This window comes from Protopterus annectens, chromosome 4.part0, assembly GCF_019279795.1.
Source record: "Protopterus annectens isolate FY-2018-M chromosome 4.part0, PAN1.0, whole genome shotgun sequence".
NCBI lineage: Eukaryota > Metazoa > Chordata > Ceratodontiformes > Protopteridae > Protopterus > Protopterus annectens.
Window position 1 is genome coordinate 93,812,587 of NC_056733.1, and position 22,212 is coordinate 93,834,798.

The 22,212-nt window shown below is 40.7% G+C and overlaps 1 protein-coding gene across 2 annotated transcripts in view; it reads left to right on the forward strand.

The window, feature by feature from the left end:
* The window catches only part of WDR45B (WD repeat domain 45B), a 1,288,431-nt gene that overhangs the window by 929,860 nt on the left and 336,359 nt on the right, over positions 1-22,212 (forward strand). For both annotated transcript variants that reach the window (XM_044068126.1, XM_044068127.1), the window contains exon 8: positions 17,037-17,138. In XM_044068126.1, the coding sequence (XP_043924061.1) occupies positions 17,037-17,138 (102 nt within the window). The remainder of the gene's footprint in view (positions 1-17,036; positions 17,139-22,212) is intronic.

Here is a 22,212-nt window from a genome sequence, read left to right on the forward strand (position 1 = left end):
ACATGTTGACAAGCAAATGGGGGAGCCCAGACATAGATCTATTTGTCTCCCCCCAGAACTACCAGTTGGACAAATTTTGCACAAGGACTCCTCACAAAAAAGCCTGAAAAGTGGATACTCTGTCCTTCATCTGGAAAAACCTATCAGTCTACACCTTTCCCCCTCTGCCTCTGCTTTCCAAAGTTCTGCTAAAAGTCAAACAGGACAAACCAAAAATGATTTTGATTGCTCCAGACTGGCCACGCCAACACTGGTACCCACTCCTGCGCAGTGTGTCACAAATATCTCCATGGCACCTGCCTCAAACACCTTCTTTACTGTCTCAGCAGGAGAACCAAATTCTGCACCCTCAGCTCCCAACATTGAACCTTGCAGCTTGGCTAATCACTTAAATTCACCCTTAGCATCCCTCAGCAAACCTGTGATGGATATCATCTTGGAGGCGAGAAGAGCTAGTACTAGAAAAATCTTATGCTGACAAATGGAAAAGATTCTGTGCCTGGAACCAATCTTTAGGGATGAGCACAGCAGTGCCCAATTTACCTCAGATTTTGCAATACTTAACTGAGATGCTTCACAAGGGCCTGTCTCTTTTCTCTATTAAAATCCACGCTTCAGCTATTTCAGCTCACTATAACAGAGAACCACCCCTCTTTTCTCATCCTCTGCTCAAACAGCATCTCAGAGGGGCAAAAAACTTGAGACCACCCAGGAGAGTTCCTACCCCTGCCTGGGACTTTAACTTTGTTTTGTAAAAGCTCACTTTACCTCCTGTCAAGCCAGCAGCTACTACAGACTTAAAATTTCTTTCTTGGAAAACAGCCTTCCTCTTAGCAATCACTTCAGCTAGAAGGATATCTGAATTACAGGCCCTTATGGCAGTGGAGCCTTTCATCATCTTTCATGCGGACAGGGTATCTCTGAGGACCAATCCATCCTTCATGCCCAAGGTGGTTTCCAGTGTGGCTCTTAACCAGTCCATTCATTTGCCAACCTTCTTTCCCAATCCACAAAACAAAGGGGAATGGATTCGGCATTTCTTGGACGTGCACAGACAACTTAGATTCTACTTGGACAGAACTAAACTTCGAAGAAAATCTGAACAATTGCTAGTGGCATTTGCTGCTGGGGCAGAGGAGAAGGCTATTTCAAAACAAACCATTTCTAAATGGATAAGCCATTGCATTCATTTCTGCTATAAACACCGTGGAAAACCTGTCCCTCAGGGGATTAGATCTCATTCCACCAGGGCTGTATCTACTTCTGCAGCCTTTCTCAGAGGTGTTCCTACCAGGGATATTCTAGAAGCTGCTCCCTGGAGTTCAGTACATACTTTCACCAAGCATTATCATTTACCAATTTTCCCTAAATCCAGAGCTGGCTTTGCCACTTCTTGCAGGGCCTTATAGCTGGTCCTAATGCTGTACAAGTCCATCCTCCTAACCATAGCTTTGGGAATCTACCAAAATGTAATGACTGCAACAGTGAAACACGAAGAACATAGTACAGTTGTGTACACTTACCATAAATGTAGATGTTCGAGTGTATTCACTGTTGCAGTCCTGGTTACCCTCCCTCCAGCCCCCTGTTTTTCTCTTACTGTGCCTCTACTTTCTTTTATTATGCTTAAAAGCCTTTTTGGTATATTTGCTTTTGGTTGGAGGTATATTATTTGTGTTTTTAATTTTATTTGCTCCCCATTTGGAGGGCACCTGACATCTGGGGCAAGAAAAACTGATGTAATGGTGTCAGCTGCATGTTTTTATTCCCCTGACGACCTGACGTCATGGGAGAAGGGACAGCAACCGATGTAGGACCCAAGACATTGTTGATCAGGCCGACTGAGGGCAACCTGCCAGCAGAGTTACCCAAATGTAATGACTGCAACAGTGAATACACTTGAACATCTACATTTATGGTAAATGTACACAGCTGTAGTTTACAGAGATGTGATTCAAGACTGGTGAAAGCACCCCAACAGTGCAAGGCTACAGTACCTATTACACATTCAGACCACCCTCTGAAAAAGAAAAAAAATGAAAAGAGGAGGTGTTTCTATTTGTCTGAGATTGGTACAGCTCTGCCTGCTTTTAATAAAGTTTAGTGAACCAGTATCTTACCTTGCCATTGATGACAACAGAATGATCTTTTAGAAAACGTTTAACATAGTGTTCAATTCATTTAATGCTCCATATCAAATAGTGTTCATAGTTCATTTAATGATCCATATCAGCCTTTGAACCATATCCAAAAACCGGCTCAGAACATTATCATTCCCTGGCACCGTTGACAATAAATGTATCGAAGTTGCATGCTTTACAAATCAGGGTTGCCACAAGCTGCATATTCAATAAAAAACACAGGGACCTCAGATGGATTAAATGGCCGCAGCCATGTGTTTATTGCCATTTACTCAAATAGAAGCCAATTATTATGAGATGTGCTTAAGGCAGGAATGTCAGGGAGACCATTTTATTTCTTTCATAGTATTCCCCTAAACCTACAGGACAACAGACATCACTTCGATATCCGGTCCTTCTGATTCAACATACCCACATCATAACAGCTTTTTCATTTCACAATTCATCACAATTCCTCTGGGCCGCCTTACAATCTGCCAAGTAGCCATTGCCGGGTTGATAAGTCCCCTGGCAACAATCCCTTGCGGGTGTCTAGCCTGTGGAAGGTCCAGCTGAAGAGTATCATGACCCCCCCCCCCAATTACCTTGGCCTCCCGTACCTTTCCTGTCTTCTGCTTACATGACTGCGACAATCTAGCCTAACCTGTCTATCTTACCTGGAGGAGAAGGCGAAAACCTGAAAAACTCAGTGTGCAAAAACAGGAAATTCCTTCACGACACCTAGTGCGATCACCTTTGTTGGTCACCAGGTTCCATAAGTACCTTACCTGGTCCTAAACTAACTGACAAGTACACCCCTGCTTTTACGAGGGGGTGGGACAAGCTGCCAAGGTAGAGGTTGAAAAGACTGATTTGCTTTGTTCCCAGCTTTTTCAACCCTTCCCCTGGATAGCCCAGCCCACCTCAGCCCTCCTACCTATACTGACCCTACCTGTTCTCCACAACCCCCCCACTGAAACCTGAGTCCGAGCTGACCTGCCTCAGACAAATGACGGCTTGCTGCGATTGGCTTGCCAGCCATTGTTGTGTGAGATGGGTACAGCTCTACCTGCTTTTAATAAAGTTTAGTGAACCAATATCTTACCTTGCCATTGATGCCAACAGAATGATCTTTTAGATGTTGTTTTACATAAAACATTTAACATAGTGTTCATAATTCATTTAATGATCCATATCAACTAGTGTTCATAATTCATTTAATGTTCCATATCAACATTTGAGCCATATCCAAAAACCAGCTCAGAACATTATCATTCCCTGGCACCGTTGACAGTAAATGCATCAAGGTTGCATGCTTTTACCAGTCAGGGTCGCCATTAGCTGCATATTCAGTACAAAAAAACACAAAAGACCTCAGATGGATTAAATGGCCGCAGCCATGTGTTTATTGCCATTTACTCAAATTTAAGACAGTTATTATGAGATGTGCGCAAGGCAAGAATGTCAGGGCGGCCATTTTATTTCTTTTATAGCATTCCCCTAAACCTACAGGGCAACAGACAGGCACGTCAATATCTGGCCCTTCTGATTCAACATACCCACATCATAACAGCTTTTTCATTTCACAATTCATCACAATTCCTCTAGGCCATCTTACAATCTGCCAAGGAGCCATTGCCGGGCTGGTAAGTCCCTTGGGGCTGTCTGGCCTGCGGAAAGTCCAGCTGAAGAGTCCTGTGACCCCCCCCACACACACACACACACATAGGTTGAAAAGACTGATTTGCTTTGTTTCCAGCTTTTTCAACCCTTCCCCTAGACAGCCCAGGCCACTTCAGCCCTCCTACCTATCCTGACCCTACCTGTTCTCCACCTCCCCCCCCACTGAAACCTGAGTCCGAGCTGACCTGCCTCAGACAAATGACGGCTTGCTGCGATTGGCTTGCAAGCCGTTGTTACAAAAAAAAAAAATCACACCTCTTGACTGGTCAGGCAGGATGACTTGCTTGAGCTACTGCACATACAGCTGACCATAGGCAAAATCCCCCACCATATCATCGCTAGCTACAGGTTCCAAACTGTGAACTATGAAAACCACTATGCATAATTGAAGTTACTAGAATCACTATTCAGCCCAACACACTACTTGTGGGCGATTTTAACTACACTTCCATAAACTGAGAAACATATGTGACCACTAACATGCAGACTCAGAAATTCCTGGACTTTGTTAGTGGAAATGTTGTAGAACAGCTGGTCTGCACTCTCACTAGGTTCATAGGTTGGTACTAGGCTGTCGGCCCTAGGGGGCCTATACAAGCTTAGCCATAACAATTCCCTGGCTATTACTTCCCTGGTCCCCAGGTGCAAATATCCTTGACATAGTACTCTCAAACATGGGGGAAGACTTTCACCCCCCTTGCATAATGTCCTCCTTGATAAGACTGAATTATAAATAAATCATCTTTGAAATAAATATAACAGTAGAAACCCCATCAAACCCTAAAGATTTTTTCCAAGGCAAATTACCATCTATTAAGTGATAGCATAGGTGATTTTAAAGCTCCCCTAACCCAAAAACACAGAGGTCTCTGCAGAAGTATACATGGATTGCCCTGTACTACCACTTAAACATATGCACAGAAATGGCAATATCTGCCTGAAATGAATGCAGGTCTTCCTGAAAAAACAAGTCACCCTGGTAGACCCCTGACATAAGTAGACTATACAACAGAAGGAAGGAATTCCTGCTTAGAAGTAAGTGAGAGGGTACACAACAAAGAAAAAAATCCCTTATTAGTCACAACAGGCAAATCAGCAAACTACTCAAGTATTCAGAAACTAAATACAAGACTAAAATAACCTCCCAAGCAAAGGATAACTGCAAAGCATTTTTAGTTTACCTCAGCTCAGGCTTGATGCCGGAAAAACGCCGGGTCAGAATGGTATGTTAAGCATAGGCCCAGTTCTCAAACTCAGAAGAGCTAGATTGTAGTTATATAAAACTTCCCTTTATTATCAGTTATTTTACATCTAGGTTTTAGTTTTATTTTATTTTTACATTCATTTTTATTGTTGCTGTTTTCTACTTTATTTGTGGATAGAATATGCTTTGATGCCAACCCACCTTCTACGGAACATTCCTTAATCAAATGATTTTAAAGCTTTTTTAAATATATTTTTAAAAGAAATATTCTTAAAATTGTTTTTGAGATTTTAAATATGGCATAGTTTGTGGCACGTACATAGCAACTGTTACTTACACATTTGTTGACAACTAAATTATGTTTAGAGTTGCACAATTTTTAATACATACTATGTATATAAGCAAAAGCTCTTTACCTTTAATAGTTGTCATCAATTTATTTACCAACAGCCATTTGAGCATGTGATTAATTAGGAAAACCTATTTAAAAGGTTTCTTTCTTACCTACATCCATTTGACTTGATAAAGCCTGGAATGGTCCAGGCGAAAGCGCTTGTCCTGATTTTGTTTTTATCTTTGTAAAAGAAGCTGTCTTGGGAATAAAGATCGGTTTTATACGCCCATCACTGGATTTACTTGAATTATTGTCTCTACGGGTGATCCTGGAATTCCATTACTGGTTGCTCTTCTGTTTCTTGTGGTTTATTTTAAGACATGAGGAAGGCTTTCACAGCATCAGCCAAGCGTGGCTATAGACAACAGCATCAACATCTTTACTAACTTCTTGCAGAGGTCACTGGAACGTGAGCTGTGGAATGTTACTAGAACATTAACTGAAGAATTTCCCTTCCCTGTGGGAAGGAAAATGTATGGATCCTACCATTGTTACTTTTCTATACCTTCCTGCAGGACTATTCTGGCCATTAGCAATACAGACTATTTATTTGTTTGTTTGTCTGTCTTTGTTGACTGAGAACGTCTGACTGGACAAAGCCCATTTTCAAGGGAAGCCCAGGAGAAAAGTTTCATCACACTTTATTTATATTAACAAGTGAATTTTAACAGTTCACAGAAAAACAACAGATATGTTTTACAGAAAAAACATAGTTACAAGACAAGTAAGATATAGTAAAGTATTTATATCAATATGTATAAGTGCATAGAGTTATGGTAGCTCTAAATTCTTGCAGAATGTAAATGGATTTATACTTTAGAGGGGAAAGTGTAGCATAGGGTGTGTCTAGGTAAGCACTGCAAGGAGGTGTGAACATTTTGAGGGTATAGCTAGAGTTTAGTGTGCGTTCTTAGAGGTAAGAAGTGAGAAAAGGGAGAAAGAGATGTGTGTATAATTGAAAGGGGTATCAGTTAAGATAGGGAAGAAAGATGGAGTAAATGCTGTGATATTGGAGAGCTAGCATGGTGCTGAGCATGAACATGATTAGGATATATTCAGATGTAGTTTCAGCAGGCTTTTAAAGTGTGATAGTTTGCCAGCAAATTTGATGTATTCTGAGATGGTACTCATATTTTTGAGATGCAAAAGGAGTAGAGTGAGTATCTGGCTGAGTTATTAGACTTAGTTGTTTTTAATAAGAACTTAGCAAAGTAGAGGTCCTGTGGAGGGGAGTAAAGCAGTAATATATATATATATATATATATATATATATATATATATATATATATATATATATATATATATATATATATACACATACATACATACATATACATACACACATATATATATATATATATATATATATATATATATATATATATATATATTTTTTTTTTTTAGTGTGGGGGTATTAATCTGGGTAGTAAGTAAGTTTATATGCAGAGCCAATGTTGTCTTTTTTCATTCAGTTCTGCACATGGGTTGTCTGGTCTGACTGAATCCAAATTCTGCACTGAATTTGAAAGTTTCACGGTTCCAGGGAACCTCCCCTAACCATAATTCCCTGGACTCCATCCAAATACCTCCTATCTCGTTTGCCACCTGAAGACTTCAGATGTGTTTCGAGGGCGCTCATACCCTTTATAGCAGTTGTTTTCTTCTATTGTTACTCCTCCTACCAAGAGAATTTTTCTCTTACATTTTTAGTGTGCTTATAACAATAGTGAGTGTGTGTTTTTTGTGCGTGCCTTTAGGTAGTACTTTAGATAGATATTTTCTAGTAAATTTAGTAAGAGTTGGTAGTGTTTACTAGTAGTGTAAAATAGTAGCTTGAGATTTGTGTAGGTATGTTAGCTTTTGTGTGCGTGTGAAAATGTTTTCTTTTGGGTTTTTTTATGATAATGTCTGACTTTCAAGCCTTTAAAAAATGTTCTGAGTGCGGACGTAAGCTCCCCACCCCCCCAACCCTCACACTTTGTCTCTACTACTTGGGTGCTGCTCATTTGGATGCAGACTGCCAGTCTTGTGCTTCTTTTAGTACTAGGGTGCTCCAAGCTTGCAATGATAAGTTAGTGATGAAAGGTCACCTCCTTCTGCAGATAGGGTCATTGTTATTTGGGCCTTCTTCTTCCCATGCCAAGAAACAGGACAGGCCAATGTCTACAGAGAAATCACAAGAAAAAGAGAAGGTCAAACAGAAGGAAGAAGAAAAAAGACAAGTCGTCTTCAACCATAAAGCACTCTTTGGATCCAACAGTGCCAGCTGGATGCCAGCCAGAAGCTACCTGGAGGTCAGACCCGACAGTTTGTCCGATCCATCCATCCTCTCCTTGGCCCCAGTATTTTCTGGTAACTGTGAACCCAATATTACATTCACTGGTCTTTCAAGAAAGAAGATATTCCAGGCCTTTGCCTGTGGACTCTTCTGCTCTATCATCTCAAAGTTTAATGGAGTATGATGTTGACAAGATAAGAAACTTCCTGGGAATGCAAGTTCAGCTCAAGGTTATTTTGGTGCTATTCCCAGGGAATGACTATTGATCATTCTACCCCTCCATTCATCATGCCTCTTGTGAAACCACATGCTACATTCCAGTCTGATTCTGAACCATCTGACCTCCCAGCAGAACCAGTTCATACAAATGCAGACATGCAAGCAAGCACATAGATGCCTCACTGGAGTCTCTCACAGAGGATACAGACATGGATGAGGGTGAGGAGTCCCCCTGGACCCCCTCCGAAGATGTTACCTTCCTTGAAATTCTTGAGCTTATGAAACAGAGAAGGGAATGGCCCACCAACAATCCCTCACTGGACAAATCTATATTTTTGGAAGCCTTCAGCTCCAGATCAACATCGTTCTTGGGTGGTACCACCCGTTGATCCCTATATCGATCTCCTGGCGCAACAGGCTTGGAAGGACCCTGATGTGGTGGAGCAGTTGCTCAAGAAACCAAATAGGATTTTAGCAGCTCCAAAGGACAAAACATTGGAGCAAAGGTCCACCAGGGGCCGCTATGGTCATAGAAGTGGCCATCAAAACGGAATTATCCAAGGAATGTTCCTGTGTCCATCCCCCTAACAGGGAGTCTAGGGTGTTAGACAGGTTCAGGAAACAGACTTGCTCATCAGTGACTTTACCCTTAGTTCACTGAATTGATTAACTCATGTCATCAGATTTCAGAGAGACTTGACTAAGGAACTCTCCAAGCCACTCTCTGGAGTTTTGTCTGTAGATGTCCAAAAGACAATGGAGTCCCACCTGTCTACAGTACTCTGCAGTCAACCTGTAAAGTAGCCATGCAACTGCTTTCTGATGCAGTTTATGGCTCAGCCAAAGCAGCAGGCACAGGGCTTGCAAGTAAGATGGTATGCCTGGATGCTTCTTTGTGATTTTTGTGGAAAGCTTCAACATGTCCTTCATTAACATCCCATATGATGGCTCCACATTTTTCTGGTCCAAAGTTAAAGATGCACTGACTAGGAGCCAGCAGGATGGTAAGACACACTTTGCAGTGGGCATCCATTTTCCACTCCCCAAAGATCCTCCTCTATTAATCAGAGGGCTGGGAAAAAGATAGTGTCATAAGTTGCAGAGTTCTTATTAGGACTCTCCTGGTGATAAACCTCTATGTGGCAGAGGTGGAGGAAATTCTAATAGACGTCGCCCAAGAGGCAGAGGTGGATCTTGTAACCAGGGCTTCCACAGTCCCTTTACTGAGAAACCCTATTATTGTTCTTGAAGGGCTGCCTGATTGCTGCACTCTAGAGGCAGTCAGGGGGCACTTATCATTACACCCTCAAGCCTGGCAAAACATGACAAAATATTTGTGGGTGCTGAAGATAATTTCCAGAGGTTGTTCCATTCCCTTTTCTCTTCCACTCATGAAAAAGAAAGTTGTTCCTGATGTTCCGCCCAGTCAGTGGGAACCAACAACAATAGAAATGTCCAAGCTGCTAGAAAAAGTAATCAAACTGGTCCCCCCAGACCAGTTAGAATCCAGAGTCTACTCCAGGTTCTTTAGTACCAAAGAAAACTGGGGATTTCAGACCAGTTTTGGATCACAGTCACCTGAACCAGTTCATAAAACAGGCAAAATTCTGGATGGTCTAAGTTCAGTCCATAATGCCTCTTCTGAGGAAAGACTATTGGATGTGCTAGATAGATCTCCTGAATGCTTGTTATCATGTGATGGTAACGAAGCACTCCAAGAGATTACTGCATTTCTGTCTGGGAGCCAGTCACTACCAGTTCAGAGCCCTGCCTTTCAGTATCGCCACAGCCCCCACTGTGTTCACCACCATAATGTCAGCGGTAATGGGGTTCTTTCATCTACTTAGGGATACAAGCCTTCTCCTACCAACCCAACAAACAGAATTCACTGGATGCCATGTCAACACACACTGTAAATTGTCGGCCTTAGTCACCACCAGGTTATACTTTTGCATCTAATGACCACACAGGTGATCCAGCATTCATCTTCTCCAGAACTATTGGTCCTGCGTCTTATTAGGCCTAGTGACATCTACAATTCTAATGATTCCAATGACCCACTACTATATGAGAGTGCTTCAGTGGACTGTAGTAATGCAGTGGCCCCAGAACTTTCACCCATTACATGGGAAGTTTCTATTCAGAAAGATTTGCAGGCAACACATCACTTGGTGGATAACCTCCCTTCAGTAACTGAAGGATGACCTTTTCACACAGATCTGCTGTTAGCAGTAGTAACCACAGATGCCTTCCTTCTGGGGGGTGGATTTCAAAGGGAGAAAGATCCAAGGTGTATGTTGAACCTTGGAGGCCGATCTTCACATTGGTGTCTTGGAGATGAGGGCGGTCCTCCTAACATTGCATGCATTCCAAGCAAGCCTTCTGCAAAAAAAGATGCATAATGGTACATTTTTTTGTCTGAGCTGTGGCAAGGTTTGGATCCTGCTTATGCACCCACCCCCTCCATCTTGGAATTCTTGTCTGAAGTTTTTCACAAAGGCTCTAGTTTTTCTACTATCAAAGTTCATATGGCAGCAATTTGGAATTTTTATGTTGGTCACAGTGACAGTTCCACAGCTTCCTTAAACATCTCAAGAGCTTTTTAAAGGGGGTCATTTGTTAAGCCGTCCCATTAGAGATCGTGTCCCTTTGTGGAATATTACCATCATGCTCCAAAGTCTGAATCCTCCCCCCTTTGGACCTGTGGCCAAGGTAGACATTAAATATCTAACTTGAACCATTTTTCTGGTGGTGATCACGTCAGCCAGATAAATTTCAGAATTACAAACACTCTCGTATAAACCTAAAAAAAAAAAAACAATACCACTATAAAGCACTGGAGAGAGCTGCAAATATTTTAGTGTACACAACTTTTATTATTCCACTTTCGTCATTATTACTAAAGACTTCTAATGAATTATTTAGTGACGAAAGCGGAATAATAAAAGTTATGTATGTTAAAATATTTGCAGCTTGTTCCAGTGCTTTATAGTGGTATTTGTTGTTTTTTTTTAGTTGATGTTTTACCACTTATCAGTATTTTCTTTTCTTGTTTAGAAACTCATATAAACCTCCCAGTTTGATATTCCATAAGAACAGAGTTTCTCTCCAGACTAATGCATCCTTCCTTCCAAAGGTGTCATCTGAAATGGGCTTGAATCAGTCCATATATTTCCCAGTGTTTTTTCCCAGATTTTCAAACAAAGAAGAATATATCTTTCACATAGTTAGATGTCCATAGTCAACTCGGACTCTCTTCATTGGGCAAACAATGTAGGAAATCTGGTAAACTATTTTTTGCCTTCTCAAAACCAGAATTTGGCAGAGCTGTTGAAAGGTTAGACTCTGAAGGTGGTTGTCAGATTGCATTTCTGTGGTCTATAACAAGAAGGGGTTATCCTTACAATCCAAACCAAAGGCTCATTCAACAAGAGCAGTAACTACCACAACATTCATTTCAAGGAGACTGCCCATTGATGACACTTGTGTAGCTGCAACTTGTTCCACAGCCTATACTGACAGCTTCCAAGGTCCCTTTACCGAGAAGCCCTGTCAGTGTCCCTGAAGGGTCTTTGTGATTCTTTTATAAACTGGATGTACAATCCAGATTTCGTTCTTCCTTTGGTTCCACCATACCCAGGAATGTCCTTCCTTAATATCACCCAGAAAGACAGCTTAAGAATCTATCCCATTTATTGAATCAGACGAAAATAGACAACATTGGGTAGAAAGGTTATGTGTTCACAACATGGATCTATCGTTATGGTCTGATTTTTATCTGGTTCAACCTTCTTCCCTCTTGCCACCCTTTCCAAATTGACACAACTTCGAGATGAATGGGTGGTTGCCACTATACACCCTGTGTGAACAGTCTTGTCTGTTTCCCTGTACCTTCTATGATTAGTTATCGGCTTTCTAATATTTGGTGAGAAATAGACATAATACGTACAGTAAGGGGCAGACTCAGTCTTTGGTACTAGGATGGAGTTCAAGGAATTATGAGTAGGGGAGGAGTCGGAGCCCTTTATAGCAAGAAGCTGTTCTTGATTCAGGATTGGTGTTTAGGTTAGTTAGGATAGGTGATGCATAAAGAATGTCTGGGAGTAAGTAGGGTGAGGTTAAAGTTTGTCATGTTGTGTCTGTAAGGTATTATCTGTGCAGAGGAAGCCCAATTTCTGATCTTTTGTATGGCCAACTAAGATGGGGTAGTTATATTTGAGTTTAGTCAGTGACAGCTCCTAGTTTACTTTATGCAACTGTTTCTGTTTGCTGACATAATTAGGAAAGATTATTTCTGGTTGTTGTTGCTTTAAGGTGAAGAGCATTAATTTTGTTTTGTTAGGGTTAAGATGGGATGAGTTTTATAGTCAGTTTTCTATAGAGGTGAAAGAAACTTGGGTAAATTCCTGGGGTTTGAAGAGAATTGGGGTTGCACATATTAGTGTTGAATCAGAGTATAGGACAACGCTTGCATGTTGTGTGGCAGTATATTAAGAGGATTGTTCTGAGGACTGACCCTTAGTAAACTCTCTGTCAAGCTGGATAAGCAAACCTACAATATCCTTCAGTGCAAACATTAAAAAGTAGATGTGGACCTATTTACCAGTATAGAGATGGAGAACAACAGTTGTATTGGCAGCTATTTGTAGATAGTCTGGTGGGAGTCTCTGAGCAGCCAAGGTGATGGGATTCTGTAACATATTTAGTGATGATTAGAGTTTAGGGTTTTTTTAATGTGTGTGCTGAAGGCTGTTATAGTAGGATTGCTTATCTAGTTTGATACAGAGTTCAGTAAAGTTTGTGTCTATATACTCGTGTTGTTTTGACTCCTATGTTTACATATTTCTTTCCATGCTTTGTCATATTTTAACATTAGCTGTTTTGTTTCCTTAGTTAACTGTGGTGTAGGGTTGAATTTGACTCTCTTGTAGCAATTTGGGGGTAATTCTTTAAGGATTTTTAGGAAAATGTTATTGAAGTAGGAAACTGGAGAGTCTAGAGACATAGATGTTAGTATATTCCAATTATACAGACACCGTGCTTTATTAAAGGTGTCTTTTGTTGAGCTTGTTTGAATTTTGTATTTGGTTGTTTATAATTTATTTGTGCTGGCAGTTTTAGCTTCTAATGGTGTACGTTGGCAGGTGATCACTTACCGTATCTGGTAGGCATCCAACTGCAGTTACTTTGGTTAATTGATGAGCACCCAGTTTAAGGTTGACTGCCTGCTGGAGTTTTTGTCTCTTCTAGTGGGAGCATGAAATTGAGGAAAGCCGTATAAATTTATAGATTCTGTTGGGGGTAGTAGTGTTTATAAGCCGCTAGTCTCTGTTTAAGACTCGTAGGATGAAGGTTGCATATTGGGCATAATCAGATATCCAGTGAAGGGAGACTTTCAGCAGTACTGATTTTATTACCTGGTGGGATGTATAAAGCTGTGATGCAGATAGTTTTTATGTTGTTATTTTTCATTGTTGATAAAATGATCTCAGAATTGTTAAATTTGGGGATTAAGTAGGATTTTATTCAGGAAGTTTTTTTGTAAAGAATTTCAACACCTCTTGCTCACTTTATTAAATCTTGAAGGGGTGATGCCATTATTTGGTATTTCTGGGTTTAGTCAGGTTTCTATAGCAATGACTATGTTGAGGCAGTGGACAGTGAAGTAGGTATGGATCTTATTACACATGCTTCTCAGGTTCCTATTTAACAACTGGAAGTTATGCTTGGAGGATAAGTGTTTGTTAGTACTGTGGTCATTGGGTGTGGTTTGGTCAGGATATTTGCTGAGGAAGGGGGCCAGGGTTTGGGTAAATGTCTCCACTGATTATTGAGTGGTTCTTTGTGTAGGAAAGTGTAATTTCATTGGTGCTCGGGTGGTTGGATAGTTTGTAGTTGAGTAGATCTGGAGTGGATGAGTGGTAGAGGTTGGGTCAAATGTAAAGGAGAGGTAGGCTAGGAGTTTGTTGAGTAGATGTGCATAGGTGGGTGAGGTGTATTTCTGTATTGGAAAAATTTGAGAGTTGATGAGCTAGGCAAGATGGTAGAGGCTAGTGACTAGGAGAGCATTGGGTAATGTCATTGTTATATGTGTAGCACATAAACCACTAGTAGGATATAATGGATTGAACTGTTTGGGGTATATGTAAGGAAAAGTTACTTTGCTTGGTGAAGTAATAATAGAGAATGAATTATGTCAAGTCCTATTGGTTGAGGATTATGTATTGGATGTGTGTTGTGATTGACGGTGGTTCTGGAGGTGGAGTTGTGGTTATTCAAATTCAGAGGTAGAGAGAGGGTGGGAAGAAATTGGGGACAATGTCTTGTGTGGTGTCAGCAGTTGAATTTTAAAACTCAGTTAAGTTAGCTAGTATGCTGCATTTTCTGTTTTCATTTTCTGAACTTCTCGGTTTTGTAGTCCATTAGGAGCTGTCAGGATTTTGGAGTTTCTTCTAAACAGAAACCTACATAAAGATCTCAGCAGTAGCTCTTTTCTGTAGCTATCTCAGATAGGTGAAGAATGAGTTGCAGTTAGTTTACATTACTCTCACACTGATGGTTGATGCATCTGTTTGAACAGTGATTTATTTTTTCTTTTTTGTTTTGCTTTGTTTTGGAAGCAAACATTCCTATTATGAGAGCATGTTTAAGTCTAACTGGATGGGCTACACAAGCTTTGTATTTCTATAACTGATATCGCTTACTGTGAGCTACCCACAGTTATGTTGTGCAGTTACATACCCTCACTATGTGGTAAGATTGGCCAAGAACTAGTCATTCTTTTCCACCCTGAAAGACAACTTCAGTTTCTTGATTTATTCCTAAACTGGGCATTTGGCAGCACAAGCAGGCTGGCATATCAACATACTTTCCTTTGAAAAATATAGGCAATTTTAACTTTTGCATTCTTATTTATTTATTTATTTTTTTTTTTTGCAGTTTGACATACAGGATGAGTAGATCTTACCAATAGCTTGAAGGATGCTGTGATAAGTCAAGCTTTGGATTGGAAAACATTACAGCCATTTAAAAAAATACACACAAAACATAAGTGAATTGACATTGTTCCAAAATTACCCATATGGTGTGTGTGTGTGTGTGTGTGTGTGTGTGTGTGTGTGTGTGTGTGTGTGTGTGTGTGTGTGTGTGTGTGTGTATGCGTTCGTGCACACCTTGTGTTGGAGTAGCAGCCTGTACAGGATTATCTCTTCGCCTTGCAACCAGTCACCGGTGGGTTAAGCTCCAGTTCTCATGTGACCCTGATCTGGATTAATAGGTAGCTGGAGAATGAACGTTGAATGACTAGTTCTTTGTGTGAAGTACAAGCATCTTGCATTTGTAAAGGAGAAATACGGTAGCTGTTTTAATTATTAATGTAGTCAGATGAGATATAGGAGTATGAATGTAGACTTTTTCTTGATTTATTTTCAAAGTATCTTAAGTCTGGAGTGGTGCTTTATGTTCACTGTAGATCTCTGCATTTTGTGTACTGTTGGAAGTTTGTGTTTATACTTTGTGGTTGTTCAGTCTCTTTAACAAATGTAGTGCATAAAAACAGAATATTAGTTGACTAACAGTAAAAAATGTTGTCAGCCCTCTTAATTGGAAAAATATTCTTTGTAGGTATGTTGGAGAGAGGACAGTTTTCAAGTTTTGTAAAAGTACTAGATTTTGAAGTTACCATGAATGCATTACTGCATATGTTGTAGTATATGGAAATATCTTGATAGCTTGTAGAATTTGTTGGTAAGGTAAAATCAGAAACAGAAGCACACATTCCTTTGTCCTTGTAAAGGCGGCCTTAAGTCTGTCATGTGTCTTGCTTAATTCTTGCACCCTCTTTGACCCTACTGTGGAAGGTTGTTCAAATGCTTCACCATTCTTTCTTAAAATGCACAAATATAACTGCTGATCCTACCCATGGTAACACACCTATTTCTGCACTGGAGACTGTGGCTGGCACGTGTTAGTGCGCGCGCGCACACAAAACTTGCGTTCTACAATTACCTTACTTGCTGTTTGACAGAGGAGGATAATTAGAGCAGAGGCAGTATAAATTGCATCTCTTTTCTAATTAGCCTTTCCTCTCCATTAAAAGAAACCACATACATAGCACATGCACACACAGAAATATAACCTGCACATAACACAAATGCCCATTGTCTGCACACTCTTCATCCATGATTTCCTCATCCGTAGCAGCCACAGATCATGTCAGGCAGCGGTTGTCCACCGTGTGCACACAGACATGTGCACATAGGTAACATAGGCAGTCATGCAAGTACACTCTCAGAAATAAGCCACAGTGTCCCTGCATCTGCATCCACACCCATGAACAATTGAGTGTACACTTACATAGCCTGTCATGCATTCACATTTCAGACTTCACTGTACTACCTAGCTGGATAAGCAGTCTGAGCTGGGTGAAACTGCCCCTCTTTGCCTTGCACTGAAATGCATCAGTAGGTGCAGCTCATTTTGTGCAGTGCTGTGCACAGAAATTGTGTAGTATTGATGTTGCCTTACTAGGCAAGCTACCCTACAGAGCAATATACTAGGGTATAATGGACTTCATTAACACGTACAGAATTCACATGTTATGATCATTTTGCTGCTCACGAGAGCAGGGCCATTTAGTGAACAGTGTTGGGGGAAAGTGGATCAGGACAACCTTGCCTAGTACTCAAAGCAACTTTAAATGTTTGTATATTGGGAAACCTGCCCATGAATCCCAGCCCCTGCCCCTTTTTTCCAGCAATGGATTTGAATTTACAGGTTTGTGAAATGAGCACTTTCTCTCTCCAAGTGTGTTCCCTGTTCATACTGTAGTGTCATCTGCCGATTTTCTCTAATATCATATCAGATTTGTACAGTGGAGTACCAAGACTTGCAAACACTGTGACAGAGGCTGTGTCTGGTCATGCCATGAATGGTATCTTTTCTGATCCAGATTTTAAACAAATAATTTACCCAGCTACCCAAGGGCTTTGTGTCTGTTTTGCTGTTGTCCCTGCTTGTAAGCAGGAGTAAATCATGTCATTCCAGTTGAACAAGTCGATTTGGCAGTACACTTTTATGCTGTTGCATATATTAAGTGTGGCAAAAAATTAAACTTGTTCTTTTTTGTTTAATTTGCAGCATAAACTTTAATCAAGATGCCTCCTTAATCTGTGTATCTAGTGACCATGGCACAGTGCACATTTTTGCTGCAGAGGACCCAAAGAGGAACAAACAGTCAAGGTAAGTGTACACAGCAACTGAATTTATTTTGTAATAGTTAGGTAGAGTGCTAAATTACAGGATTTCCCCTACACCACAGGCCAGGGATGTGCGAGGGTCTTGAAGTACGTGAATGAGAAAATGGCCTGCTTAGGGTCTCTAATTATGATGGCTCTGGCTGTAGCTATTCATAACTAATCTTGTGATGCATCCAAGAATATTTATGCTTAGGGACATTTGTAAATTACTGCCTTGGAAAGGCTTACTTTCCAGAAACGCTGTTTTATACATTTAAAGGACACATATATATGTTACAGCTGGTGATGCCCTGCAGCATTTCCGGATCAGACTGTAATAATTCCAGCCTTACTGTGGTTTTGTGGTCTAAAATAACTCTCATACTAGTATTGAAGCACAGAAAGTGTTTCCATTCTTTTATCACTTCCTGCTGACTTTTGGGAATTCTTCTGGACATGCTGTGCAGTATGCAAAAAGAAAATTATTTTTTGTGACTTGTTGCTTTGCTTGAAATGCTTATGTTGTTCAAGAAGCACTAGTGGAAAAAATAGTGGCTCTGAAAAACAAAATATGATGTAAATCTTTTCAGCTGTATGCAAAGAATCCAACAGAACAATAAAAACTGCAGACACGTAGAAAATGTTAGTTATAAAATAAAAACCTCCCTATACAAGTGGTATAGCGTAGACAGCATTACAGTATTACATTTTCTTTTTCAGAAACGTCCACGATCTTGCTGCTGTTAAAATAGAGGAAGGTAGGGGGGATGCTGGTGGGCTGATATGGTTCATCAGCCACAGAGAGAATAAAGGAATGTAGTTAGGAGGAAGAAGTTACATTCATGGAGGTTCAGAATTGCCAGGACTAAGGAGAAAGGGTAGGTGATTATGCTCTTGGACCATGAAGAAGGTTCATCTGTCTTGTTCAAAACTATATAAGAAATGACCAAATTCTGATTTGTGTAAGGGCTCAGATGTCATAGCTGTAGGGATCGTTGTCCAGTAGTTGTCATGCTCAAAGACAGCTGAGTTGCTACTGAAAGTCAGAGATGATTTTTTAAGTCTGATGGTTTGAGCAATCTATGTAAAAGGTTTGGGGACTGAGTACTCAGCATTATGTCTATGTGAGGAAGAGATAAAAAGGGATTGGAGTTTATTAATGTGCTTAAACCTAAAATCTTTAAAGAAAGAAAGAAAAAGTGCAAACCTAGAGTAAGAATAAAACAAGCAAGTAATCACACATTTAAATCAAAAGTAAAACTAGTAGCTACTGATAAGAAATGCAAAAGAAAACAAGAAAAGGTGTATAAAAGAATAAAGTACTTTAGAGAACAGTTAAAAAATGCATGGTAAAATGCTACAGCAGTCAAAAGATAATTTCATGACGTGTAAAGTTATTGGGATACATCATACAGGTATGTCATCCAAGAGAACTTGAAGCTGCCATGCTCATTTAGCCACCTAGTTAGCATATTCCCAAGGTGCAACTCTTGGTAAACAAAGTTATAAATGTCAGAGGACTTGAGCCACACCTCCAGAAGTGCTACCAGCCCCTGGGTGCTTGAGCAGAGGAAATAGGAAATCTGATACCATACAAGAATATCTCACAGATAGGAGGGACCCAAGTCATGTAGGGTCATATAAACCAAGATAAGAACTTAAATAATCCTCTGATAATGGGCAGCCAGTGAAGCTCAAGCAGAACTGGCATAATGTAATGGTAGCATGATACTTCAGTAAATAGCCAGACCACAGTGTTTTGAATTTTCTATAGGCACTCATATTCACAGTTAGGAAGACCTAGGTACAGAGCATTACAGTAGTACAAGTGAGAGGATACTAAGGAGTGAACCACTACAGGAAGGTCTCTAGGTGTAAGGTGTTTTATGAGGTTGATGTTCTTGAGATGGAAACAAAATGATCCGACAATTAAAGAAAAAATGGTCCTTTAATGTTGGCTGGTTTCCAAAACCAGGATCCAGATCTCGCACCTTCAACACAAATTCTAGTTTGTCATCACTTTAGATGATGATAGGGGACAGAAGCAGAGCAGATGAACCTTACATAGTGACACATATAGCAAAATAAATCACCTTCAGGGTACTGGGTTTGTTAATTCAGTGTCTTCCAGTCATGTGTGTATTCAAGACTTCAGCTAACATTAGACACTCATTCCCAAAGAAATGAGAGGTAAATCTGCATGTAGTTAGTGTAACGATGGTATTGTAATCTTCTCCTTCTCGTAATGTCTCCAAAGGGAACTACGCACAGTGAATAGTAATGGATCTGTTATGGAACCCTTTGTGTACACTACAGGTAAGAGGTAGGAAATATAGGATTTAACCACTGGCAGTGCTCTGTCTATTCTCAGACAGGAGGCAGATCAGTCCACAGCTATTTCAGTGATGCTACAGTAGTGTCATAAATAGCCCAGAAGGTTTACTGTATTGTATGCTGAAGAGACATCCAACCGGACCAGAATAGAATAATGACACTGGTCCCCCACCCAGAGGAAGTCAGCGAATGCCCTCTCGTTGCTATTGATTTCATTTGTTCTCTCATAAATATGAATTCATCTGTGCATAAACCACTTCTTGAAAACCTACCAACGAAGGAAAGGCTGGAGATGGTTCTGTAGTTATCCAGGTTATCAGAATATACACCACCCTTTTACTGGATAGGAGTAACCAAGGCCCCACTTGACATAGATAGAAGTGCTCTGTGGCAGGGAAAAGCTGTGACAGTCTGGTAGAAAATTGGGCCAAACTCATACATTTTGGACAGAACAAGTTTCATAATGTAGAGGTGCAGACCACATATTTTTGTGTGCTTACAGAAAATCTGAGAGAGAAAATGCTATTCTGGTAACAGGAACTTGCACCATGTCACTGCGCATTAACTTCTCTAAGAGTGCCTTTATGCCCTGCGTGGCATAGTGTGCGAGAGTCTGAGCTTGACTTAGACAAGCTTGGAGGCAAATGAGCACCAAGGCCACACTACTCAGAGGACAAAACTTTTTAGGTAGTCTGGCCTGCTCATCTTTCGGGCTACCTGAAAATGAGCAGCTGGATGGTTTGCCATTCCAAAGATCTCCTGAGACAAGTGTGTAGACTTCTTGAATATCTTGCCTGGCAGAATGAAAATGATTGTCCAGGGTCAACTTGTTTTTGAGCAGGCCAGAATGATGCCACTTGCATGTCAGCCTTCTCCCAGTTGTCTTCTGTTCACAACGTTCAAGATCAACCGTACCTTTCTTTGCCCATAGGGAGCTAGGTGTATAAGATTAGGCGATAAGATTGTAAAAGTCAGTGCTTCCACTGAGCCAGATCTGGATTGGGGCATTCCAGCTAGGGTTTGGCCAAAAGGACCAAACCAGAGTGTGGTCAGGTCCAGTATTTGGTAGGCTAATGTGACTACACTACATAGGAATGTGTGCATGGGGGGAGGGTAATGATTAGAGTAAAAGAGAGTTGAAGGAGGCAAGTTGAAGGGTGGCAAAGGACATTAGAACATCAAAAGTCCTTATCAAAAAAGAACTGGCAATGTGTCATGAAGGGAAGGACCAACCTTACAAGGCTAAATGTGGATAGAAGTGTTACTGGAAGAAAGGGGAAAATGGAGGTTTTGAATATATGTTTTTTTGTCTCGGCCTACATGAAGAGGGGAGTTAAGAGTAAGTATCAGGCTAGAGTAGTGAAGGTGAAGAGGGATCAGGCTGCTGTAAGATATGATGAGGTATGTTGACTAATTTGGTCCGTGTCTGAGGGTACCCAGAAGTTGGTGCATATGCTGGTGGATCTCCTGTTGTAGATCTTCAGTGAATTACTGACCATTGAAGTACTTGGGAAGTGGAAGACAGCAAGACTGGTACTGCTTGTACATAGGGAAATAAATACATAGAGGCGATAGGCCTGTTCCCCGCTATTTTAGACTAAGTCATGGAGAGAATCTTGACAGAAAGAATGGCTATTTCTTTTTCTAAAAAACAATTAACACAAGTTTACATCCAGAAAGAGTTGTGGTTAGAGGAGTTAACCCCTTGCAGTACTGTTTAATTTTATGGCTGCTTTTCAGGAGAATGTGGCAGGTGAGTCCTGGTGTATGTGGTGTGCCTAGGTTTCACTGAGGCCTTTGACTTGGTCATAACAGGAGACTGCTGGGAAAGCCGTGGGGGTTGGGTAAGACTAAGAATAAGGAAGTGAATTGTGCCACATTGAGAAGGTAGTTCACTTATGGTTATGGTGAGCAGAACAGTGTCAGGAATTTGGGAAGTGACTAGTGGATGTACCATGGGGGGCAGTCTTGGGTCCATTACTGTACATTATGTTAATTTTATCAAGTTTGACTGAGTAAAGAATATCAGCTTCATCAGTGAGAGTAACAAAGATCGATGCAGGAGTAGAGAATGGAAGAAAGAGTCTAAAAAAGAACTTTGAAAAAATGGTCAAATTGGCTGAAGCCTTGGTGAGAAAGGGGCTGATGGCAGCCTTACAGGCAAAGGTTCTAAGGGTGTTGATCATACCTAGAGTGCATTACCAGGATGAGAGTAACATAACCATGGTAGCAGAAAACAAAATATTGTGAATATTGTCAGGGGTTTAGACACCAGAAGCATAGAGGTAATGTTCCCATTCTTCCAGGCCTTGTTTTGGTCACACTTCATTTGTAGCTCTGCAGGCCATACAAGGAGTGGGATATCAGACTGTTGGATGGAGTTCAGAAGGCGGGCACCAGAAGTGTGTGAGATATATAACCATTAGAGGAGTTATTCTTGCTAGACAGTGAGGGAGGTCTGATATGTGTACACAGAATCATGTTGGGGAGGTATGATGGTGTGACAGGCAACAACATTTGGGGGCCACCTTGTCCCTGGATTCATAAAAGTATACTTTTATACAGATGGTTGTAGTCTCATTGAATCTCATAATGGATGATGGAGACAGGCATTCAAGAGGGCATGTTACAGGTGGTACAGAAGGAGAAAGAGGGAGATGGTAAGAATGTTAAATATGCTTCAAGGGTACAGTAGAAAGGCTAATTGTCTCACTGTGCTGCCAAGTAAATAAAGTAATGAAATG